Below are 25,512 nucleotides of genomic sequence, written 5' to 3' on the forward strand. Positions count from 1 at the left end.
CTGCCGGGGCTGTCCCACTAGGAACATGAGCCTGCCTGCCGGGTGTCTGCAGAGTGCTCGGCTGGTCCCCTCAGCATGCTGATCCACGTCTACCCCAGGATTCCCGCCAGGCCTTGCCTTGGGAACGTCAGGGGCTCCCAGGGACTCTGCGAGGGCCCGTCCCCGCAGCCAGCCTGCCTGCCTTCACTGAGGATGAAAACAATCGACGTGCTCCAGCTCCCAAAGACAAACAATGAAGAGCAAGACTATGTGCTGGGGGCGGCGGGGGGGCGAGGGTGGATGACACACAGCTACTGAACACCTCTACTCCCTGGCTCAGATTGGCCTGGCTCGGCTGGGGACTAAGAGGCCCAGGGAGTGGGCAGCAGCACACAGCCAGCACTGCCAGGGTGGGTTCAGGTAGCAGCCAACACCTTCAACTTCTGGGTGCATTAAGTCATTCATTTATTTCTCAAGATGTGCACACTCAAGTATTAGGCTGGCCAGGACAAGCCTTGGCTCCTAGGTCCGTACAGGTCCTTCGATGGCTGGGGTTGCAGACAACTTCAGAACTAGTGCACCACACGCAGAGAACAGGAAGCCTAAAACCCCAAATCACTCCAAGAAACAACCGGGGGTGAGGGAGTGGGAGGCAATAATGCAGCACCCTGTGGGGAGCCGGCGGACAGGACAGGGGAGCACGGCGGGAGGCAAGCTTGCTTCAGTCTTCCTCAATGGCGCCGGCCGTGGGGCGGTCAGGGCACTGAATTCAACAGGTCCTTCAGGAAGCTCTCCGGATCAGGGACTTCTGCGAGGAGACCTGGAACACACAGGGCCCGTGCTGCTCAGGCGTGGTGTGCACAGCCCCACGGGTCACAGCTGCCACGTCCATGCAGGTATCACTCCATGCCACGACAGGCTGGAGGCAGCCACCTGGTGCCAGCGGCAGTGACTGGGGGCAGTCAGTGAGGACACCCTCTCCCGCACAGAAGCAGGTATGGCTGCAGGGAGGGGCCAGCGGGCAGCGAGAGCACCTGCAGGCGGCATGTGCCAGCCTCTCACACCTTCTCAGCCAGATGCAGGGGCCCAAGAGAGGCTGAGGGCGCTGTGCTGAAGGGCTGGGAGGGGTAGGGCAGGCTCTGGCCTTGCATTTCACCTGCCACCGTGTCTCCCAGGATGCCACCCCACCCATAACCTTGGGAGCACTCTCTTCTGTTCTCACATTTAGCATCTGTTTTGGATTTCCGATGAAAAGCCTTCCATGTCTCCTGGGAGGCAGCTACAACCTCAGGGGTCTCGGTGTGCAGAAGGCAGGGGGAGACAGGCACACCCCATTTGCATTTTAATTCCCTGAAAAGTTATTAATACCCAGAACCAAAAAAGAGCTCTGCCACTCTTTAGGTCCGGTCTGACAAACAACGGGTTTCTCTTCAAAGCCTCTGCTAGCCACTCTCCAAAATGGAGGAACCACAGTTCCTGCTCCGCCCAGAGCTGGCTCTTGGCTGGCGAGCAGCTTGAGGCCTAGGCAGTGCAGCTTGGAGCTGCTATCCCCACCAGCACTGACCAACAGGCTGGTCCACCTGCACCTGCTCCCTGAAGACCAAGCCCTCTTCAGCCCCATGGTTGCAGACACAGGCCTGTGGCAGAAGGCTGCAACACTAGAACACTGACCGGCCACGTCGAGGAACTCTGAGAAGGTCTCCACGGGCACGAACTCCTCCTGGAAGGTCTCCAGGGCTTTGTCGGCCGCCTCGTAAACGGGCATGTCGTTGTGGCGGATGTACTCGGCCAGAGAGCAGGACCAGCCTCCCTCCGTGTTACTGGTAGGCACCTTCTGCAAGAACCAACAGGAGACAGGACCGGGGAGGCGGATGACTCAGACCTGCCTGGCCTCAGCCCGAGCTGCCCTCTGCCCCAGCACACTGAAGCGATCCTGAGGGCACGCTGCAGCTCCGGGAACAGCATCCTCCCAGGATCCTTCATCACACACAAGCTCCAACAAGTGACTATGTCGGCAAAGTCAAGGGAACGCCAGCTTCCTGCGCTGAGCCTTCTCACTCAGGGAAGGATTTTCTCAGGCAAGGGCAGCGGCCTGTCCCAGACAGCCTGCAGGGCTGAGTCTGTCCCAAGGGGAACAGCCTTCACAGCCGTGTGACATGGAAAGTTCGCAGGCTCGCGGCAAGCTGAGCTTGGGGCGGGGGAGAAGCGATCCCAGGGTCACGGTTGACAACACGGTCCTTCCCTGTCTGCCCACAGGAGCCATTTGCTGCTCAGCAGCAGAGCACCCTCAGGCCACAGAGCAGCAGCCACCCAGACACGGGGCAGGCTCCCAGCTCGGGGGTGCATGTTTCCATCCTGGCAGACCAAGGCGGGCCTCAACTCCGTTCTTACCTTAAACATGTTGTAAATGAGATCGACGAGGGCCCAGAAGAGCAGGGAAGCCCGGTAGGTAGAGTAGTCCTTCACTGCCTTGTCTGCCAGCCTGGAAAAGAACACCAAGGAGACGCTCGGGGGCAGAGCAGAGCCCGGGGAGCCAGGGGCAGAGTTCCTACAAAGGCCTTTCGCATGAGCCCAGCCACTTGCCCATCTTCTTGGTGACAAGCAAGAAGGGAACCTTGTGAAGCCGTGGTACCTGTAGGTTTACTATGAGAGGGTTCTGTGAAAAGCATCTGACTCTCTCAGTACTCGACTGCTAAGTCCAAGGAAGATGAGAACAGGAAAACAGTGACACCCAAAACCCTCCCAGGGCTGGAGTTGCGGTGTAGTGGGTTAAGCCACCCATTAGAGCGGCCAGTATGGATCCCAGCTGCTGGGGCCGTATCACCCACACGGCAGACCACACTGGTTTCCTGCTTGTGACCTGGCCCACAGCTGGCTACTGAGGCCATGTGGTGAATGAACCACTGGATGGCAGATTCTCTGCCTATCTCTTCCTTCCCTCCTTTGCTGCTACGCCTTTCAAATAAGAACAAATGAATATATAAATTAAAGCCCCCGACTTGGGAGGATGCCCATGCTTCCTTGCACAGCCCCACATCACCTCATGGATTCCACAACTTAATTAACCACTCTATACTCCAATCTTGCCACTCCCATCAGGAAAAGCTTATTTCGCAAAGTCAACCGCCACAAATCAGCTAGACACTTTCCAAAGGCGCGCTTTGTGTTGAAGCAGCCAGCTGGTAGAAACCGGTGTCGAGTACCGGCAGAGTTCAGGACACGTGGGCACCCGACACCTCTAGGTGCCATTGACACATCCTTTGCCTTTGGCTTCTCTGCTTAACCTGCTGATTCAGTTCAGGGTTAAAGGCAGCCAGTGCCTTGGAGTCCTGGGGTGGCGTGTACCACCATGGCTGCCCTCTCACGAGACATTCTTGGTGTGAGGGGAGGAGCAAAGTGGACAGAGCCCCTGTGACATAAGGAGGGCGAAGGGAGGTGGGGTGGGCTTCCACCTCCAGGCTGCAGGGAACTTCATCTGTAAACTGCCACAACTGTCCTAAGATTCAAGGTGATCAGCACTGTCACAGAGACCTGTGAACCTTGTAAGACATCCCGTGTTTTGGGACGTTTAGTACTAGCATGCAGGTGCAAGTGCAAGGGTTGTGGAAACAGTGGCTGGCATTGTGGCACAGTGTGTAAAGCTGCTGCCTGCAGCACTAGCATCCTATATAGGTACTGGCTCAAGTCCCACATGCTCCACTTCTGATCCAGCTCCCTGTTAAGGGTCTGAGAAAAGCAGAGGAGGTTGGCTCAAGTCCTTGGGCCTTCTCCACCCAGGTAGGAGCCAGGAAGCTGGTTTGCTGGCTTCAGCCTCGCTAAGCTCCAGCCATCACAGCCACCTGGGAAATGAACCACCAGATGGAAGATGTGTGTGTGTGCACGTGTGTGTGTTATGTAGTCCAGAAGTTAAAACTATACAGGCCTAAAGTGAAGGGACTGCCTCCTAGCACGGGTCAGACCATTCACACCCACACTCGCTTTATCTAATTCACACACAGGCGTATCAAGTAGTGAGGCAATCTCTTGTTTGCTAACATGAGGCCAGACTGCCAAAGCTGCATGCAGATGCTGCAGTTCGAAACGGAAATGACTAGAAGGGATGCCGTTGCATGAGCAAGACACTCCGCTTCAGAGGAAGTAACAGGTGAGGCCACGAGGGAAGCTGAAGGGGCTCCAGATTTAAATGCTGCAGGCTTCTGGCACAGGAAGACCCCTTTTCCCTGAATGTCAAATATGCAGGTCAGCTTTCCTGGGTACCTCCTACTGCCCCCACCTCACCAACACGGAAGCCACCGGGCCTGCTCACGGACACTGCCCCACCAGCAGAAGACGCGCTCGGAAAGCCCTTCCAACCACCACTGCTCCTCCCTGGAGTCCCAGCTCCAGCACCTGGGCCAGTCTGCTCAGCTCCCGGCCCCAGCCCTTGGCCAGGGGTGGTCCTCTGTGATTGTTCTGCTTTGGTGAGCAGAAATCTTGCACGATCCAGCCCTACTTAATTATCTAAGGCTAATTAGTCCAGTGACTAAATGGCTACAGAGAAAATGGCAACCCACACCCGTACCTCATACTGGATTTCCCAAACAAGCTGTGACCAAACAGGCTTCCTGACTGCTGGGGACGGTTAGCGAAAGCAGAAGCAGTCCTGGCGGGCTCAGACTGCACACCTGCCACGCACAGCCCCAGAGCACACGCCTGAACATGACTGCCAGACCTGACCTATCAACTCCCCAGCGCTTTCATGGATTTTGGGCACCTGGCAGCTCTTGGGTAACAGTGGTAACCTCTGGAATGGGGACAGGGGCCATGCAGCAGCCTAACAAAAAGACTCGCCCTCCTCTACTGTGTACAAACAAACCAGGACTGGCCAGATTCTGCGGGGCAGCTCCAACCTGGAGGCATGAGGCACCTGAACCCCATAAAGCAGAGCTGAAGGCAGATCAGCTGTGTGCCTCTTGGTCTGCCTAAGACGTTCCCTCTGTGTCCAACCTGACCTAGAGATGTGGAAAGACCCCTGGGGATCGCAGGGGAGCAGCAGAAAGAGGGGCAGACTTTCCAGAAATGGAGGCACATGCATCTGAGGGACACAGGTGCAACTCCCCAGTGCAGGCTGATGACTCAGGGGAAGAGGTGTCCCATTTATGCAACCCTTAAGGGGGTTCCCTCAAAGAAATGGCGGTATCTGCTGTTTGTGGACACCTCCCCAGCTGACCGAATCACAGCACAGGTCACAGAAGCAGTCCACTGCCTTCCTGAAAGGCACCCTCCTCTCTGGCAGGCACACTCGTGCATGAGCGGAGAATAAAGGCACAGAGGTGTCGGTGGGATGCCAACACAGTAGGTGGGGAAGTAGGGGACAATGAGCTTTGGACCAGGAAGTCTCTACCTGTGACCATGCTGACACTTCCCTGCTTGTGCCCAGTCCAACAACAGTCACAACACCTGGTCCCCACTCTTGGCTCCCGTGCCCTGGGCTTTCCTCCTTAACTGCTTCACTCTTGCCTGGTCGCTGTTCTCTTGGAAATTCCCTCCAGCAGGGAAGCCTGGATCCATTGTTCCACTAGCTGGATACAGAATTTAAGAGCCGAGGCAGCTGCCAGCCATCAGACAGCCTCTGGTCAGGGCCAACTGCTGAGCCACAGAGCAAGGCTCCAGGCAGCACGGCTCTTGGTGGCGAGCACTGACCTGGTGGCGCCCCCTGGAGCTACAGCCCGAGCCTGTGAGGTCACCAGTAGCCTGCGCAGCATCTCCAGGCGCACGGTTCTCCACTGCTCCGGGGGCAGGACGTGCAGGGCCAGTGCTGCATAGTAGTGCGGCCCATCCACCTCGAAGGCGCTCTCCACCCACTTCTCCTTGGGCTGTTCCAAGAAGCCTTGGAGGTTCTTTTCTTCTCGGGAAGTTGCTCGTGTTCTGGAAGGAAAAAGGGTATGAGAGCAGGGTGCGGGGAGGTACCAGCAGCCAGAGGGGAAGACTGGCTTGGCTTGCGCCTACAATTTGTGAGCACTTGGTTGGGTGAATGCTACCAGCTGCAGCCAAGAGGCCTCCCTCCCTCCCTCTTCTCCGGCAACACAAGTGCCGCCTCCTGCCCAGGCCCTCTTGTGTGGCGTCTATTTTGATCCAGCACAACCCTAAACAACTAGTGCCTCCTGACATTCTGCTGTCAGGCATCCACATGCAACTGTCCCAACTCCTTGGGAACTTCGGAGATGTGAGGCAGCCTGACCAATCACCTAGCTCCTAAGTGAGGCAGCTGGAGCGCAGACCTAGATTCCCCGGCTTGTATCCAGTCTCAATCCACACAGCCTTTCTGTTTTCCAGGGGCCTGCACGGAGTTGTGTGTCCGGCCCCAACCTCGGCTACTGAGGGCTGGCTGTTCCACAGCCTGTGCTCCCCACCCTCAATCCTAAGGCTGGTCTCCAGGCGAGCACTGCTTCTTCTCTCACCAGAGCTGCCACAAGCCTGACAATGGGCACTGCTCTACATGTCTGATGTGGATTATCTCTTTTGAGCCTCATAAGAACAGACAGATACAATCACTAGTCCAATCTCAGAGCAGAGGAAGCTACAGGACACAAGAGGGCAGAGCTTGTGCCTAAAGTCACCCTGGAGTAGGATGGTGGTATCGAATCCTAGCAGCCTGGCTCCTGAACCTTCCATGCCGATGTGTCTACTGCCCTCCTCGGGTGAAGTTTTGACAATGGCTTATTGACCAGGCACTGGGAAGTCACTGCAGTCTTTGCTCGACTTTCCTCATGGTTCTCTCCTGCCACACTTGCCTGATAGGCAGGCCTACTTCCATAACAAACATGACACGAGCAGCCACTACAGTGCAATTTCCAAGGTGGCAGATGGCACTGCTACAGACTGGACTGAGGGAAGCGGGAGGACGGGGTACAGGGCACCAGGAGAATGGGCATGGCCACAATGTGGGGACACACTGGACTGCCCCTCCTGGATCATGCCTCATCTGTCATCACTCAGGTCTTACTCTGTGGCTCAGGGCAGCCAAGGGGTGACACATTTGCCTTTACATGGAAAAGTTCCACCACTGGTACCCCGCTGCCTTGAGACCAAGTTCATCGAAGTCAAATGGCTGGTTAGGGAAGACAGCCTGTGGCAGAGCAGTAGTCTCCTGCAAAGCCTCCAGCTCAGCCTCTGACTGACCAAGGCCACAGGGACAGAGTCAACTCCCCATCTCCTGAAAGGGACATGAGCCAGAGCTAAAAATGCCTGGCCTATGAGAACCACGGGACCCCCGAAGTCACTGGTTCTATTCCAGTGAAGCAAATCACGGAAATTGTTTCCCTGGCCGAGCTTGTTTTCTTCGTGCAGAAGGGAGCAGTCCAGTCCACCTCAAGACTGCCAAGAGACACGTCTCTGCAAGAACCAAGGGCTGGCCAGGGCCCCAGGAATCTTGGTAATTAGCCCGCTCAGGCCTGCTGCATGGCTCGGATGGTGGCAAGGTCTGTGAAGCAGGTGCTTCTTCCGACAGAAGCATCTGCTTCTGGCTCAGCAGATGATGTAATGTGCTGACAGAGACCTGCCCGCATCCTCAACAATGAAGCCCGCAGTCTCAGGATGGCAGGGAGGGAAGGAGAAAACACTGCTGTGGAGGGCGGGCCCCGGGGAACAAGAGACAGGCTGTCCTGCTGCTTGGGCTGAATGCCAGCCACACAGGTGGGCAGTGCACAGGCGCCGAGCCCTGCCCGGGAGGCCTGCAAGACTGCAGGAAACAGGGCTTACAAGTAGGAACCCATTTAAATAAAACCATATGCCAAGACATAATACACGTCTTGGTCTTGTTTTTAAATTTCAGAATGGAATAAAAGATTCCCTACTCCCTCCGAGTGCCCCCTTCAAATCATACTTCCAGGTATCAATCTAATGTGCAACTGGCCACAAATTACACCCGTGTTGTTGCTGGTGTCTGCATTCCTGGCTGACTTTCCCCCAAAATGTCATCACCCCTTGCCCCTTGCACTTGCCAGAAGCATGACACACAGAAGAGAAAGCAGGGATCACTAACCCAGCTCTGCTGCCTTCACCTCTAAAAACTCACTGTGATCCTGGGCTAAGGATCGCAGCGCAGCCCTGACACGGCTTCCCACCACCCAGAGTCTTGAAAGTAGCTGTAGTGGCTGCATCAACATAGACTTTAGTGGCCTGGCCTTCTCCCACTTCCTGCTGCCCTGCCAGTCAGTCCAGGGATGTATCTCCTGGCCGCCCATAGTGGAAGATGAGGCAGTTTGGTAAAGGAAATCACCCTTGTAGTTTCGTTCTCCGGTTTCAAGAGATGAACTTCCCTACCTCGACAAAGGCTGCCTTAGGTTGGCATGGGAAAGAAGGGGGATGGGGTGGGTGAGCTGAGAGCCACACGTGGGCGACGGGATACTGACGTGTTCAGGACGTAAAGCACAGTGTGAATGATGTATGGGATCAGGTGGATGTTGCTCTCCCGGCCTCCCCCGCCGGTGTCGGCACTGAATGACTGCTCCATGGCAAAGCGCAGGAAGAGCAGCTTGATGTCGTGGATGTTGAGCTGGTACGTGGGCTCCCGCTGGCCTGTGCATTCCTGGAGGTAAGTGTTGTGCCTGGGGGGGGGAAGCAGAACAAATGATGCAATTGGGTTTCCTAGCAAAAGCCCAGCCTGGCAGACAGAACTCCTTCCGATGGCCATCAGGGTGAATAAACGGAAGACAAAGGGAACGCCCAGAACAGTGTGGAGGCAAGCACGAGGATACTTTCATTCTTGCCCAGTTCTTGACAGACATCACAGGACATATGGAGTGACCCCCGAGTATGTCATTACCTCGCTCCCCTGAATCTCAACCTTCATCTGCAGAATGGGTATAATGACCACAGAAGGTAAGCACTCACACTCATTGCCCATTTTTATTATCGTAACTGCCAGGGATCTATCACCCAACAGGACGTGGGGTGGGAATCAAAATGACACAAGGCCTCTGGTGAAGCTTTACTTGGAATTTTACAACCACCATGGCCTTACAATATCCCTCCTGCCAGTGAGCCACTTTCGTTACTTAAACATCAGGTCACCTACTCACTGTACAAAACTGGAAACTCTTGGCCTCAAGGACTAAGTTGGAGGGCAGAAATCTCAGGTCTCAGGCTGAAGACCAACAGAGTTGACAGTACTTACCCAGTGCCTCAGAAGCTGAGGGTGCTGGCTGCTGTCAGCCTGAGGTTGGACCATGTAGACCGTCCCCTTAGTAAGGACCTCCCCCCCCGCCCAGCTGCTCTAGACAGCAAATGGTGATTTTGGACTGGCCTGGATTCATTTCTACCAGGCAAATATTCAACACTCACCTTGCCAAGCAAGTGGCAAAAGCTGACTCAGGGACATGGGGCCCCCAGACGGGAAGGAGCCCGTTGCACTTGGTGTTGGCATTCTGAAGGGCAGCACTTTCCCACTCTTCCCGGCCTCGAGCCAACCTGCACAGGGAGGAGAGCAGGGACCGGTGAGTACTGGAATGAACCAAGAGTGGGAGAAGTGAAAACAGCCACTTGTAACCTTAATGGCAAACATTGCTTAGCAAGACTGCTTTCAGCTTAGGGCAAAGCGACCTCCAGGCTGGCAGAGCCAGCGCCAGCAAGCGCAGGCCCTGGGGAAGAGGCCCACTCCGGCAGAACAGCGCCTGGTCCCCACAAGCCAGGCCCACCTGACGGCAGCCAGGTGGCAATCGTAGTGCACGATGTTGAAGTGGGACACGGTGCTGTAGCCCTGCTGCTTCCGAGGCTTGTTCTCCATCTCCTCCAAGGCGACCCGCTTAGTGAATGTGTAGATGCCCAGCACCTTGGTGGGCTGCAGAGAAAACACAGAGGAGAACTGAGTACAAAGCCCCCTCCTGGCTTTAGAAAGTTGCTTTAACCATGCAAGTGTGTGTGCTAACGAGGGGGTGAGGTCCCCCTCAGCCACGGGTAAACACTCGGCTAGGCACAGCCTCATGAAACAAGCAGCAGCCAGCAGGAATGTGGTTTTGTGCAAAGCCTGAACTAAGTCACCTTTCTCTTCTTGATGCTTCAGCTGTCTGAAAAGGCCAGAAAGAGCTTCCTGACAAGTCATCTGCCCTTGATCCTCCACCAGGAAGGGCAGAGGAGCCTGCGACAGGGGGCACAGGACCCAGTAATGCGTGTACGGAGGGGCCTGCCCTCCCGCAACCCAGGTGCCAAGTAGCACATGCATGCTGGAGTCAAAGGGGGCACCTGCAGACTCCTCTCTGGGGCAGGTGCTCTGTTTAAGCGAGCGAAAGGGGCAGGGTCTGACCTCACAGGGCCCCCAAATGGAAGCAGCACTATGTATTAAGCCTGGGTTCAGAGTCCAAGGAGTCTAAGGCTGAATTCTAGCTCTGTCTGTCATTTTCACCAGAAGTCGGGGCTTTTTTTTACATAGAAAAGAAACTAGCCAGTTTCTATAAAGCTCCAAGCAGGAGGCCTCACCTACAGATGGAAACTCAAAGGGCTACTTGTCCAAGAGAAGCCGGATCAAGGACAACGACCACCGCCGCGGTCCTCCTGACAGCTGCTAAGCTTTAAGCCTCCTCCCTAGCCCATCAAGCATAAGCTGGGCCCCAGGAGGGAGGCCGCCCAGAACACGGGGCAGGTCTTCAGGCCGGAGTGCAGCCCAGCAGCTGTACCTGGAACTTGTACCCCTCCCTGCAGATGCAGCACGTGAGGCCCGGCTCCTCAATCAGCTCCTCCATCTGCTTCAGCAGCGTCGTCTTGGTCACGACCTGGCCCTTTTCGTTTGTCTGTGGAGACACCCAGGAGTCAGGTCAGAACATTTCCACATGCCCTCCTCCCCTGCCAGGGGACGTGCAGAACAGGGTATTCTTCCACATACACCACAAGGAGAGCCTGTTAGGAGTCATTGAAGAAGGCTCGAAGACTCAGACTCCTCTGCCAGGAAGCACTGAAGTGTGGGAACCCTGGCAGGGCACCATTTGCCACCAAAAAAAGATCCTCTACTCTGTGCCAGCAACACCCAATCTCAGCTGCCCAGGGCCATTACTCGATCCACTTCCCGTGGGAGTGTTGGTCTGCTGACAATTCCCCTGGCCGTGAAAAGGCTCTCTGTGGACTACAGCTTCCTCAAGGTGGGATACTGAAAAGGGCACAAACAGCCTGTGTCCAATAGACCCAGGTTCAAAATCTTCTCGCCCACTTGTTGGTGACAGGCTTAGGCCTACTGATCTCACCTCTCCATCTCAGTTTCCTCATCTGAAACACGGCTACAGTAAGGCCAGCTTCACTGAACCATTGGAATAAGATGTTCCAAGGCAGCAAGCAAAGCATGCAACAAGCCTCCCTAACCGGTCGGCGTGGTCAGCACTTGCACTATCACTGTGAACAGGCTTAGTTAGCTCACCTGAGTCTTCACTGAATGCACACAACAGTCACAGCTGTGGGTCCCCAACACCCCCAGCTCCCACCTGCCTCCACGTCCAGCTTTCACCTCCATGATTTCGGGCCCTAGTTCTGTCCTCAAGTATAGACGGCAGGGACATGGCCATCTCCTCATTAAGTGTGGGCAAGCGAGCAGGGCCAGGTAGGGCCTTACCGTCATGCCCAGGGTGCCCAGAGCCTTCTGCCTCATTGCCATGGCCATGCGCTTCTTCTCAGCCCGGGTCTCCCTGCGGGCCGCGTCGATCTTCTTGTTTACATCAGGGTGTTCTCTCAGGGCCTCCAGCAGGTTCTCTGCCAGAGTCCCGATGCCCTCATCACTGGATACCTGCTCCAGCTTATGCAGGTTTGTGATGGAGTCAGTTCCAATCAGAACCTGCAAAGAAGACCAGAGAAACGTGCCTCCAATTACAGACAAGCCTTGCTCCCAGGAGCTTCAGGGTTTAGAAACCACCCAGGGGGTAGCCAGAGGCTTTGATTCTATACCGGCAGAAACAGAAACAAATGGAAGGGTTTGGCTCTGCCATTGTCCCCTGACCAGTTACTTACAGGCTATTCAGCCTTCATCACGCCATATGCAACAGGGTAATGCCAGGCCACAGTGATAATTCAACATGAGACAACGCAGTGAAAGAGGAAGGCCCAGGGAGAGAAGCAGCAGCAGCTGGTGAGGTGAGGGGTGAGCTCAAGGCATAACAGGCCCAAACAGCGATTCACAAGAGACTGCCCTGACCTCACCTGGAAGCCTCTAGGTCAACCAAACCTGTGGCAATTGTTCCAGGCTAGGTATGCTACAGGTAGTACTGCTCCAGTGGAAGTGGAGATGAGCAACTTCTCAAAAGCAGCCATCACTAAGACAGCCCTGTGCAGGAGGGACTTGGCAGTGGGTGCTGCAGCACCAGACTGTGGCCAGGGAGCGGTAAGGCAGAGCACTGGCAGGAGCTGTGCCCAGGAGGCACTCCAGGTTGCTCGTTGGGAGCCAGCTTCACATTACGCTACCCCACCAGCCCGTCACAAGTGAAACAACAGCAAGTACTGTGAATCTGATGGCAAATGCAAAGCCACAGGTGAGGCTGTGAGGTGAAGGCTCAGCAGCAGTCATCACAGGCACTCGCTGCTTCATAAATCCAGTCTCACACAGGGGACTCGTCAGACCCATGTCTCAGCAAAATCACAGGTCCTTGCACGTCCCGCGCTCCTTAATGCCCAGCCCTTATGTCAACTGCTCCGAATTTGGGCCATCAGCATCCCAAGCTCAGCACCCACAGTGTTTGCGGGGGGCGGGGGGAGCAGGGGAGGGAGAAAGAGAAAGAGAAAGAGAAAGAAAAAGAGAAAGAGAGAAAGACCGTCTGCACATATCAAGGCTGTACTTTAGGTCTTCCTTCCATATGCAACTCCCTTTACTTCTTGAAATGTTGCACACCTCTTGTGCCCCTCACATTTGCAAGTGCCAGGCTCTCTTAGAAATCCTTTTGTGTGGTTTAACAGGTAAAGTTGCCACCTAGGACACCAGCATCCCAAACAGAGGTTGGTCTATGTCCAGGCCGCTCCAGCTCCCTCCCTACTAATGGACTGGGAAACTGGGAAAGGTGCAGAGGATGGCCTAGTGCTTGGTCCCTTGCACCTACAGGGGAGACCTGGAAGAAGTCTCCTGGCTTTGGACTGCCCCAGCCCTCATCACTGTAGATATCGCACTCTCTCTCTCTGTAACTCTGCCTTTCACACACACAAACCTGTTACTCAGAGAAAACATGAGCCCAGTCCTTGTCCCTCTTACAGGTGGACCTGGACTGGAGTTTGTGAGGACTGACATGAGTAAGAGATTAGGAATGAGTTACAGAGTGACCCAGACAGACTTCCCTAAGAATGAAGCTTTTAGCTGCCTCCGGCTGAGCAGAACACAAGGTGTTGGTACTCAGAGTCCCAGGGCCTGTGGCCACAGAGCCAGCCTAGTTGTCAACCATCCCAGTTAGTTCAGCTGCTGCACAGATGATCCAGGACATATTGAAGCCCCCACTAAGAGTGCTCCCAATGAGAAATCACTAACAATGACCTCCAGGCAGAAATGCACTGGCTGCCCTGAGTCCCTTCGACTCCAGATTCTCCTCTACCACGGCGGCAAACATCTTGAGGTAAACCAGGGGGTTCTATTTCTTCAGTCAGCGGCAGATGGAAGAGACGTGTCCCTGTTTCCCTCAGCCTGCATGCCCTGCCTGCAGACAGTAAGGTACACATGCATGCCAGCCACTCACCTGGGTGGCAGGGTGCTGGATGGCCAGGCCCCGGAGAAGCCTCAGGATAAACGGCAGCGCTGGGCGAGACAGAAACTTTTTCCAGATGTCGGCATCCAAACTGCAGAGCAGAGGAAGGCACATGAGTGGGCCCAGGGGGACAAGGCTACCTAGAAACCAGCTGTTGATTCTGGCTGGTCTAAACTAGCAGGAGTTATTCAGGCAAGACCCTTCCAAGGTGTCACAAAGAATCACAAAGACCAACCAGCTCTGAAAATGAACAAAAACCCAAACCCAGGCCCCTTTCCCACAGCCCGGGAGGACTGTGCAGTGGCTGAGTGGTCACCCCAAGAGCTGCCAGAGGGGGCAGAAGGCCCCAAGGCAGGGCCAAGGAGCAGGCATGAATTGTGTGACACACGAGGGTGCTGGAGCAGGAAAAGGGAGGGGAGAGACCCTCCAAGGCAGAGAGTCCTACTTCTTGGCACTGGGGATGTGCTTTTTCATGTAGTCTAGGGCATTCTGGGTAATCCCCTTCTGCAGGATGAGGTCCTTCAGCTGATGTCCATTGCTGTTGTTCTTGATGCCAGCTGCTATCTTACAGAAGCAGTCCAGGAAAACTTTGTCATCACCACTGTGATCTTCATCATACCTACACAAGAAGAGCAAGGCTGAGTGTGTGACACACAGGACAAAACCCATGAAGCCTTGCCCTTGATCTTCAACCAGCACAGGAACTAGTCAAAACTCTCACTAAACATGAACGCCCTCAGACCTGGCTCCTGGCACCCCCACCCTTGTTCAACAACATTCTCTAACATTCTCTTGTGTTTTCAGACCCTCAAACGTGCCTCCCCCAACCTTATCAGAATCCTTCCTATTTCACCAACAGCCATACCTTCTCTACCTGGCCACTTGCTAATTTATACAATATACTTCCATTGACTCCCCAGCTAGACTGAGCCCCTTAAAAGACAGAGAGGGCACACAAGAATGTTTGAGAAATCTGGATGATTCTACATGAGCCCCAGAGGACCGAGGGTGAGGGTTTCTGTGGAGACTCCCACCCAGCCACATACTTGTCAAAGTTGCAGTAGGGTTTGAATCGTTCCACCAGGATCTGCATTTTCTCTACCTCTCCAAAGGAAAGGTATGGGATAATGCGAAGCAGGCCCTGAAGCACACTGGGGTTGGAGCGCACGAAGGTGCTGTTGATCTGGTCCAAGAGCATCACAAGCTGATCCTTGTCACCCGTCAAGAGAAGGTTTCCCTGCAAAGAGAGGGCAGGGCCCTTCATGTAGCCAGGATGGTGGCTGCAGACAATGGCTGACCCCAAAGCTCATTCACTCTCATTCAGTCATTAAGAATTGTGCTCCAGTAGCTCTTTGGGAATAACAACAGCGCTGAGTTCTGTGGTGGCTCTGTTCAGCATCAAGTGATCAAAACACTCCCCATCTCTTCCTTGCTGAACAGAAGGCTCACAGCTCCAGCCACGTCATTAGCACCAATTAGAATGGGAGACATTATAGATGGAGAGCAGCTGATTAAATGATGTGAGTCGGCTGGACGATCCTTGGTTGAACTCAGTAACACACAAGCAAGTCCACTGCTGACAATATCAGCGCAGATCCCAGGCCTGAAACACAGGGACATGACTCCACTCACCTTGTCTTCACTCAGGGGCTCAGCGTTGGACTCATCGAGAATGATCTCCATGATGCTAAGCACTTGTTCAGCCACAGCTGCTCCCCCACTGTCCTTGCTTTCCTGCTCAGCTACCAGGGCCTGTAGGGAGGGAGACCCAGTCACTCTCAAGATCAAACTGCACTAGCACTATGGCACAGAGCAAGCTGCCATGTCCTCTAATGGAGCACCAACTTCAGTCCAGGATATTCTACTTCCAATCTAGCTTCCTGCTACTACATGCTGAAAGAAAACAGAATAGCCCAAGCATCGGGGATTCTGTCACCCACATGTGAAAGCTGGAGAGCTCCAGGCTCCTGGCGTTGGCCTAGTCTAACCCTTGCTACTGTGAACATTTGGGTATTAAGTCAGTAGACAAGGCAAGGTCTTTCTTTTTTCCTCTCTCTTGCTCTGCCTTGCAAATAGATAAAAATAAATACATTTCTTTTAATTGCTAGGGAATCAAAGAGAAGTGATTGAAGCAAATAGAAAACCCTACAACCGCTCAAGATTCAAGGTCAAGGGTGCCCTTCAGAGCCTGAACTCCCAGAGACTGCAAGTGTGTGCTGTGGAATCTGGACCCTGCAGGGCCTGCCTTCTCCCATTTGAACTCAGGACTGGATGCGATGCCATGCCAACTGCATGAGCATAAGCCAGCAGGAGAAGGACCTACTGAATGATCAGGCAGCCAGACGGAAGGGCTTGCACTAAAGCTTGAGGCCCTGTATCTAACCCCAGAATTGAGGTGTTTCCCCACCAGGACCCCTAAGCCCCCCTCCTCATCATCCACAGCCCACTTTCTTTACCAGGTTTAGAGTCCCCAGCATGACGTTCAAGGTGTTCATTTCCAGCTTGACCAGTTGTTGACGGTTGACTTTCACCTTCACACAGTAACTGAACAATTTCAGAAGCACCTGACAAGAGAAGACAGTCAGAACCCATGAGGTGATCTGCACGTGGAAGGTGAAGGGACAAGCAGGAAACAAAGAGGGGCCAGGCTCGATCACCAAGTGCCTTCTCTAAGATGCAGAGGGCAGTGAAAAGTGGTTGCTCCACGGGCCGAGGCTGGGCTCTCCCATCAGCTTGGCAATTCAGAAGAGCAGTATTTTCCAGAGGCAGCTCCTGTGGGCTGGGTATATCCTCCTCCATCGCTAAAACTATGACAGAGACACCAGCTCCTATTGGGACAGGTGCTGCTCTGCTGGTCTAGAAAAAAATCCCTGTACTAACTCAGACACTGAACTGACCTAATAGAAGGCAGAATGATTACAAAGCTCATGGCCTCCACGAGCTCAGAACTAGGGCAGTCACTTAAACCACAGGCATGATCAAGGCCATACATGCTCTCACACCCTGTGGCACCCACAGACCTCTTTAATCCTCACTAATGAGACAGCTGTATGAATCCCCAAACAAAACTCTACAATGCAAGATCGGAGCTATATTACAGAAACCGATTTGAAAAGCAATAATAAAAGAAAAATGTTGATCGGCACAAGTGCAGTTATTCAGGAAAAGACAATCAGATGGTGGCTCCCGGGATGAATGAAGCATCACAGAAGGATGCCATCACACTGGATTGTAGGAGTGGGGGGTGTCTAAGGTCTGGATGGTTTAGGGAACAGCCAAGGCACCATTTGCCCTTTACGGTGAAGTGGCACAATGACTTCTATCAAAGCTTAAAGGCTGGTTCCTATCTTGCTGACCCCCAACTCACTGTTAGAAGGTGGCGCCCCTGCTTAAAATCTCTGATTCCTGCCAGTCTGTTAAGCATGCAGTCCAGGCCCCCACACTGGGCCATCACCCCAGCCATCTTGTACACTTCTTCTTCATCTTCTTCTTCATCTGCAGATAAGGGAAAACAAACAGAAATAGGGGCAGTGAATAAGGGATCCAGGGGCCCTCTGCCTGGATGGTAGCCGACAGCCTTTTCCTTACCTCCAATAAAGACAGAGCCAACCACAGGTCAGCACTGAATAGTAAACTACAATATCTCATTCCTATGAGCTTTTTTAAGGTTCAAGTCAGTTACAACTGTGAAACATATATGTACCATTTCACCAATCGCAGAAAAAAAATCCAAGCTAAAAAGAAATCCGAATCAGTTTGTTTCTGATCGCATAACTTCCTCTAGAAGTCAGACTGTGCTCAACCCCTCAGCTGTTGGAACCAGGCCACGGATGCTGGCATTTTTACCCTCCAGAAGTCTGACGCAGATTCCTGGAGAGAAGCTGCTGATACTCAACTCCTGAGAAGTAACCCGCTCAGCCCAACACTGTCCTGGGCAAAGCACCATTATTACCTGTGGTGGAGTCCAGGGACTCGATAAACTCCTCAGTGGCATCACCCAGCAACCCTCGCATGCGATAAACAATCCTCATGGGCTCCCCCTGTACAGAGAAACTTACTTGTCAATGGGTCCAGAAAAGTGCAGAGGACTAACACCCCAACACCCCACCTTGTTCAGTGCCTCAGCAATGTGGAGGACCTCTTAACAACAAAATATCCCAGAATCCAAACTTACAAAGCTCACGGAGGTGCAAGAAAGCTAATTTTATTGAGTGTCTATGTCAGGCTAGACATTGTGGGAAACATTTCACAAACACAACCTCATAAAACACCGTGTAATAACTACGATTATTTATTGAGTGTTTCATGTGTTAGGTCCTGCGCTAATTAAGCATTTGAAGGCCCAGAGAAAAAGCTCGGCCAGAGGACCCCTCAGTGAATGGTGCATGCCAATGGGAGGGATGAACAAGTCTCAACGTTTATCTTGCCTTGTGGCTCAGAAGGCGAGATGAGCTGCCCATGTGTATTCACTGAGTTCCCTACATCACAGAAGTTTCATCTTCACTTTTTATGTGCATCTAGTATCAAACCTGTGCTGTTCTGTTTGGATACTAAAACATCACTGACAGCAGCAACGGCTGTCCAAAGGCAGCAGTCCAGTGGGACCAGGACTTCAGCCCGAGTGGCAGAACAGAAATGAGCAAGGCCAAAACGTATAACAAACTAAAGGTCAGATGTACAGATACGCTGCTCGATGTATTTCAGGAATGTCTGAGACTAAGCACAGCAAGTTTGGTGTGCTTAGTCCCAACAGCTTCCTGGAATTCAGTTACATATTTTGGTCATTTAAAGGACAAATAGGGATAGAAACGTCACAAAGATTTAAAAAGGAGAGGGTTGCACGCCCGATGCAGCAGTTACTACTTGGGACATCTGCATCTTGTGTGTGGGTTCATTTTCCTGCTAATGCACCTGGGAAGGCAGCAGACGGCGGCCAAGCACTCAGGCCCCTGCAACCCATAGAAGCTTGGGATTTCAGCCTGACCCAGCCAGGCCTGTTGCACACATTTGAGGGAAGGGGGCTTTCCTTTCTTAAGAACAAGTGCCGATCTGAATCTTAATCCCCCTACCAGTAAAATAGAAATGAGACCTTTAACACAGCTAACTGGGAAAATGTCTGGAACAGCGAGCAAGCCCAGAGAAGCCGATAACAAAATTTCAGTGGCAAGGCTCTCCAAAGGGCCCAAAGCATGAGGCCTTGGCCGTCACAGCGCCCTCAGGAGCTGGCCAGCCCGGGACTGCACAGGGCAGGAAATGCTTTCATCTGCCTGAAGCTCTTCAACCTATGCTAGTCAGAAGCCTCCAGAGAGGACAAGGTCTTCTCCCTACGCCCACACACAGGGGCAGAGGCTCCTAAGTGTGGCAGCAAGCTCAGTGTAAGGGGATTAACAATGGCTTCTCCTGGTACAAGCTGGCTCAAGTCAGAAAAGGAAAACCACAGCTTCGAGCAAGAAAGCACACACATACCTCATTTGTGGTACACCAGACCTTCTTGTAAACCTCAGCCACAGGCAGATCCAAGCTAATGATCTTATTGTTCACTAGGAGCTTGAACAGAAACACAGATGAGTTTGTTATTCTACACAATTGAAGGCGAACACATTTCAAAATGTGGTGTTACTTTATACAGCAGCACTTCAGGATTCCTAATTCTGTGTATCATGGCCTCTTGACAGATGTCTTTGTGCTAAACAAATGTCCATTTGTGCACGACACAGACCGCTGTGCAGTTTCAGGGCCACAAACATTCCAATACAATGGAGGACTTCTGCCTAAAACCCCTGTTGAGGACTTCCTCCTGTCCTTGGTCCATCATAGGGTCAGTACCAGAATAAGCAGTTTTTCTTTGTTCACTCCACAATGCCTGCCTTTCACCATGTGTATTTGAATACCCAAACATTCCAGCTGTCTGTGGAAAGGTGTCTAGCACAGGCTACAGACCTGCAAAGGGTTTACAACGCCAATACTTAAGGAGTTCAATTAACTTGTAAACTGAGAAATTTACTCTGCCAGCAGTGGCAACAGCAGCAGCAACCTACCACCATCACCTCCAGGCACTAACCACTCGTCCCATGCCAGCCACTGGGCAAAACCTTTCACAGGAAATGAATCTTAACACCCAGGAAGGTGGGACTCACGACCTGCAATGTGTGGATGAGGAACTGGAAGACCCGCCCAAGGTTAAACAGCTGCTCAGGGGAAGCACCTGTACCTGATCCCTAGCCCTGCTTCCAATCAGGGCAGTGGGCTCCCTGGTACGTTACCTCCATCCCACTGTCATCCTCCAGGAGAGCCACCAGGTCGCAGTCCTGGCAAATCTTGTTCTTGATGTCCCTCATGAGTGGCCCAATGCCAGGCTCATTGCTGCTATATGGGTTCCCGGGCATCCTGCCCTGTAAGAAGTCTTCTTGCTGGGGGTCCTTCTCCAAGGTCACAAAGAACTCAGTGACTTCGTTCTCCTCCTACAGGACAGAGTGAAGGCTGAATCGGGGGGACAGAGAGGCAGACTCATCCCTGTGGACACTCGGAGGGAGAACCCAACTCATCAAGCCTCTCACATGGGAAAGACAAAGGACAGGAAGCTCAGAGGTGATTCCAAAACAGCCAGATACGATGCCTGAAGCCTTGAATGTCCGAGCAGGACTGCAAGGCTAACAAACAGGTCAGAACGGACCTGCTTGTCTCCTGTGTAACTACCACACTGGGGATGGAATGACTTTGTCACTGATGGCCACGAAGAGGGCATTTCTACGATTCACCACTCAAAGCTGCCCAACCACAACAGTCCACTGTGAACAGGTAATACTGCCACTGCACCTTCCTCAGTTACAAGGGAACTTTGGATCCTACCATACTTTCATAAAGTTCAGGCTAGGGGAAAACACACACACACCACAGGTGCACATAAAACAAGGGGGAAAGGCAGAATGTGAAAATGCCCTTCTATCCTAGCTTCTATTCAGAACTGCTCCTTGGGGCGGCATGATGGGACCTGGGCTCAGCTGCCACCTGTGACTCCAGCATCGCAGCAAGCCACATCAGAGCAGTGACCGAGTCCTGGCTGCTTTGCTCCTCACTCAGCTCCCTGCTGATGCACCTGCAAACAGCAGACGAAGGCCCAAGTATTTGGACCCCTGCCTGCCACCCATGGAGGAGCCCTGGATGGAATTCCTCGCTTCAGTTATAGTTATTTGGAAAGAAAACTCACAAATGGAAGATCTCTTTGTTTCAAATAAACACAAATCTCAAAATTAAAATAAAAAAAGCTTTCCACAGCATGGTGGACTGATAAGCAATGGGATTTTGGAAGTGGGAGACTAGCGTTAGTTTAAGAAATAAAATAAGTGTCTAATGTTGACCTTGAATTGAGGAAATAAGACCAAGGGAGGTCTTGATTCCCCACCAGGCACAGGAAGAAAGCTTCTGTTTCCTGGCAGTAAATCTTCCTAAAACACCGACCGGCCCACAACCGCTCCCAGGGAGATGCCCCTTTCATGGCCGCTGGGCGCCGCGGGAAGGAGCGCCCTGCTCACAGGGTAGATGATGCTGCAGAGTCTCTCAAAGATGAACACTGGCGTTCGGTAGTCGTCCAGGTTGTAGCGCTTGGCTGTCTCGATGCACACTGCCATGAAAGCCTTAGTTTCTGATTCTGTACCTGCCAGAAAGCAAAGCAGCCCAGTCAGCGAGGAGAGCCCACCTGTGTACACCAACATGAGGCTTTAAATGACACACCGACTGTGACCGGATCCTTCTGCCTGCTAAGTCTGTAAGTGTCTTACACGGCAGCCCTGATGCTTCAACTCACTGCTGACTGCTTTACACCCAGACCACATTCAATGCAACAACCCAAAGCCAAGCATGTCTTGAAGGAAAGACACAAGGACTTACTCAACCTGGCACCCCCATGCCTGACGCAGGCAATCCTGTGTTCTAGTCAAATGAGATGAAGCGACAGTTTTAAACTTCATTCTAAAGATTAGGCAGATTGTTCTTTAAGAGTCAAAGAGATAACTGTGTCATTAGGGAGGGAGGAAATATATTGTTTTTTAAGGGTCCCACTAGTAAGGTCATCGGCCAGCACAGTGTGGACTGATGACAATAGGCAATACAGCAGAAGTTCCCTAACCTGGAACTCCTCATTTAAAATGCTGAATTAGGAGCTGGCACTGTGGCACAGCCAGTTCAGCAGCTAGCTGCAATGGACATATGGGCATTAATTTGATTCCCACTGCTCCATTTCCAATCCAGTTACCTACTAATGTGCCTGGGAAAGCGGCATAAGATGGTCCAAGTCCTTGAGTCCCTACACCCAGAAGACCTGGATGGAGTGCCAGCCTAGCCCTGCCCTGGCTGTTGTGGCCATCAAGGGAATGAACCACATTAGAAAACAAGAATCATAAGCCAAAAATCAGGAGAAATCAGAAACTCAAGGAAATAAGCAAAACAGTGAAAACAGTTTTAGACTGAACTTGGGTTTCCAAACCTGCTAGGATTTGAGACCTGGATTCAGGTCATATCTAATGAGGCAGTGAGTTCAGCCGGGACTCCGCACACTCTCCTGTACAAATCCAGTCAGCTAGAAGTGCTGCTCCCACTTTCTTGGCTAAATAGCTGGAGGGCAATGGTCTCTCCATAAACCACAGCACTGAGCAGAGGGGACGGTTTTCCTGCGAGAACTGCTAACGAGCTGCCCTCGCCCAGAGGTGGTTCAAATCTCACACTTCCTAGGAGCCCTGAAAAAGGCTACGCTCAGGACAGTCTGGGATGGCAGTGTCCTGGAAGCTCACAGAAAGTTACAAAGCCTTTCAGGGAAATCCCACCACTGACTTGGTCCTAAATACTGCCTCAGGCAAACCTCAGAGCTATGAGGTCACAATCAAAAGTCACCAATACAGTGATACACTGAAAGCACCATGAACAAGAGCCAGAAGAGCAAGCAGAAACAGGCTCACAAACATTTCAAATGTAGAACTACCAGACACAAAGATGTTTAATGCTTAAAAATAGTTAAGGAGATGGGAAATGTGAATACAAAGGCAAGGACTATAAAATCTAAAACTTAAGAACTCAATGGGAGGCGTAAAAAAAATTACACATACTGAGGAAAACAATGGATGACCCGAAGAAATTACCCAAACTGTCACATAAGCATACGAGCAGCACTGTCATGGCGAGGTTGAAGACACGCACAGCACGGCCAGCACTGCGGGGCAGCACACGTAGCCACCACGTGCAACACTGACACCCTGTATCGGAGCACTGGCCAAGCCCCAGCTGCCCTGCATCTTCTGAGCCAGCTCCTTGCTAAGGCACCTGAGAAAGCAGTGGGAGATGGCCCAGGTGCCTGGGCCCAGACAGAGCTCCAGCTCCTGGCCTCAGCTCGGCCCATCCCTGGCCACTGTAGTCATCTGGACAGCAAGCGAGTAGATGGAAGAAGCCTCCATGTCTCCCTCTCTGTGTCTCTGCATTTTAAGTAAGTAAATCTTCTATTAAAAGAGAAAGAGATGTAGACAAGAGTGAAAATAAGGCTTCATCAGGAAAAACGAGGGAGACTGGAGCAGAGGCAATGTGAGACAACAACTGAGAATTTTCCAGAATAAAGAAGAGATCCTCTGAGAACCCTAGATCTCTACCCTGTCTAAAAAGCTCAAGCTAAAATAACCAATGGAATGGGCCCAGCTTGGAACTGTCACCTACAAGCCCATGCTCTTGATAGGGGGTCTCGCCCTGAAGGCAGGGAGTTGTCTGCCCTCCTCATCTGGCTCTGGGCTCTGCATGAGTAGAGTTCATCACACTAATGTGTCAGGTGAGCCCCCAAGGGGCTCTGTGCGCCCCAAGCTCCAGCTGCTCAGCAGTGCTACCTGTGGTCATGTCCTCCAGCATCTCCAGCAGCATGTCCTGGGTCTCATCGATCAACTTGGTTCTCTGCACCACCAGCTTCCGCAGGCACAGATAGCCATTCAGCACTGTGCCCACCAAGCGACTCTTAAAGTGCCTTTTGATGGATTCCACCTCAACAAAGGAGGAGAGAAGGCCTATGGGGATACAAAACAGGTGCTGTAAGAGTACTGGATGAGAAGCTAAAAAGGAGGCTGTCTTCAAAAGTCTGCAAACAAACAAAACATCAGGGCAATCAGGCGAGAGCCCAGGGCAGGGCTGAAATAAACTGGTCAACAGCAAACACATAAACCCCTCAACAAGAGGGAAGACACAGTGTAAGTCTGCACTACAGTCAACAGGAGTCAACTCCAGCACACAAGCAGCTAACGGTTGGTGCTGTAAACACACCAAGGATGACGCTCTAGGGAAGGGCCAGGCTTCTCTACCTGTGAGACTTTTGAGGGCATAGCCTTGTTGCAGATCAGTGCTCAAGGTGGCCTCCTCCAGGGCCAACAACCGGGCAATTTCCTAAAAAGGATGACAAGCACAGTTAACATACAGTCCATGATGTAGGACCAGTCTCCACCACCGCTGTAGGAGACGGTGGTACCCCAAAACATTCAGCAGTCAGCACCTTCTTAGTCAGCTCGGGCAGAACTCCTTTCTAAGAAGCTCTTGCAGTGCTGAGAGATTGCTTAAAAACTTGGAAGACCCGAAATGCCCCCAACAGGCTGCTCTAGCAAAAAGACAAAGCCTCAAAATGTGTTTTTAACAAACATCTTCTTTCTCAACAAAAAGAATACCTCAAAGTTTCTATCAGAGCAGTGAGGACAGAATGGGAGGAAGAGAAGCTTCTTAGCGGGATGAGGTACCTTGGTGATGAGGTTGCCCACATAGGGGAGGACTCCCCGAGCGGCCAGGTAGACTTTCCAGTGAGCCGAAGTGATGAGCTTCTGGTACAGAGCCAGGTACTCTGCAGCACACTCTCCAGCCACACTCAGCTCGTCCAAGTAACTGCAGACAGACAGGGCCCGTCAGAGAGGCCCCGCAGCTCCCACAGCTGCTCTCTATCTCTTGCTCTTCCCTCTGCAGGCCTGATGGCGGCCGCAGGGTGTCTGAGAAAACCCCAAACCTACTCCTTGGGAAGATCTTAGAACAGATCGCCCCCACTTAGGACAAGGGGCCCCTGCTGGTCAGTGGAGCTCCAAGTCTACAACACATTGTAGGGAGTGAATGCCAAACTCTTCAAGCATTTTTATTCTGCTTATTACTCTAAGTGTAACACAAGATCATGCAGCCCAAAACACTACACGCCTGCTAACTGTCAATAAATGTTAGCTCCTGCTGTTAGCACTGCACTACAGCTCAGCTTTTAAACAGTCATTTCTGTGGGCTTCCACGTGAGATGAAAACAGTCACAGACCATAGGTGTGTGTCTCCAACTCTGACCCACAGATTCCTCTGGGCAACAGGCAACTGTTCTAGCTCAAATCTCCCCACCTTCCCTGGCCCAGACCCCAGGATACCTGGTGAGGAGGTCGAGGACCTGCTGCTTGCGGCTGGGGATGGTGGCTAGAGCTTCCACGATGGTGCAGGCTGCTTGCCGTGCGGCCTGCGTGGCTGGGGTGAAGAGCACCTGCAGGACAGGAGAGAGGAGAATCGGAGGCTAAGGAGACACCCCGTCTCCCCTGACCCCAACAGAGAGTACAGTCACTGCCTCCTGGCCCCGAGAAGGCTCCTAGCAGCCTCTCCAGGAAAACGTCAAAGGTACGGCTCCCCAGCTAACAAAGATCCACGGCTGCAGACAGACACTCCTCCATCAGCCAGACTGGCGAACACACTTTCGGAAGACTAAAGGAGGGGAAAGACTGAAGACTTTGTTCTCAGCAAAGTTCAGTAAGTTTTTTTGGGGGGAAGAGACAGATGCTGAACTTATAGGTTTTCCTTTGATAAAAAACAACAAATAGCTTTTCTA

The 25,512-nt window shown here is 52.6% G+C and overlaps 1 protein-coding gene across 3 annotated transcripts in view; it reads right to left on the reverse strand.

The window, feature by feature from the left end:
• Positions 1-427: 427 nt before the first annotated feature.
• Positions 428-25,512, reverse strand: part of UBR4 (ubiquitin protein ligase E3 component n-recognin 4) — a 130,704-nt gene continuing 105,619 nt past the window's right edge. For all 3 annotated transcript variants that reach the window (XM_040987991.1, XM_040987992.1, XM_040987990.1), the window contains exons 84-106: positions 25,064-25,173; positions 24,410-24,551; positions 23,984-24,065; positions 23,519-23,692; positions 21,191-21,312; positions 19,922-20,119; positions 19,125-19,205; positions 17,611-17,698; positions 17,026-17,153; positions 16,115-16,222; positions 15,291-15,410; positions 14,705-14,895; positions 14,104-14,277; positions 13,650-13,749; positions 11,555-11,773; positions 10,632-10,745; positions 9,657-9,799; positions 9,304-9,429; positions 8,373-8,567; positions 5,662-5,886; positions 2,371-2,461; positions 1,651-1,813; positions 428-799 (exon numbers count right to left, since the gene is read on the reverse strand). In XM_040987991.1, coding sequence (XP_040843925.1) covers positions 735-799; positions 1,651-1,813; positions 2,371-2,461; positions 5,662-5,886; positions 8,373-8,567; positions 9,304-9,429; positions 9,657-9,799; positions 10,632-10,745; positions 11,555-11,773; positions 13,650-13,749; positions 14,104-14,277; positions 14,705-14,895; positions 15,291-15,410; positions 16,115-16,222; positions 17,026-17,153; positions 17,611-17,698; positions 19,125-19,205; positions 19,922-20,119; positions 21,191-21,312; positions 23,519-23,692; positions 23,984-24,065; positions 24,410-24,551; positions 25,064-25,173 — 3,159 coding nt within the window. In that variant the 3' untranslated portion in view covers positions 428-734. The remainder of the gene's footprint in view (positions 800-1,650; positions 1,814-2,370; positions 2,462-5,661; positions 5,887-8,372; positions 8,568-9,303; positions 9,430-9,656; positions 9,800-10,631; positions 10,746-11,554; positions 11,774-13,649; positions 13,750-14,103; positions 14,278-14,704; positions 14,896-15,290; positions 15,411-16,114; positions 16,223-17,025; positions 17,154-17,610; positions 17,699-19,124; positions 19,206-19,921; positions 20,120-21,190; positions 21,313-23,518; positions 23,693-23,983; positions 24,066-24,409; positions 24,552-25,063; positions 25,174-25,512) is intronic.

This window comes from Ochotona curzoniae, unplaced genomic scaffold (genome assembly GCF_017591425.1).
Source record: "Ochotona curzoniae isolate NIBS_2020 unplaced genomic scaffold, NIBS_Ocur_1.0 contig_4792, whole genome shotgun sequence".
Taxonomy (NCBI): Eukaryota; Metazoa; Chordata; class Mammalia; order Lagomorpha; family Ochotonidae; genus Ochotona; species Ochotona curzoniae.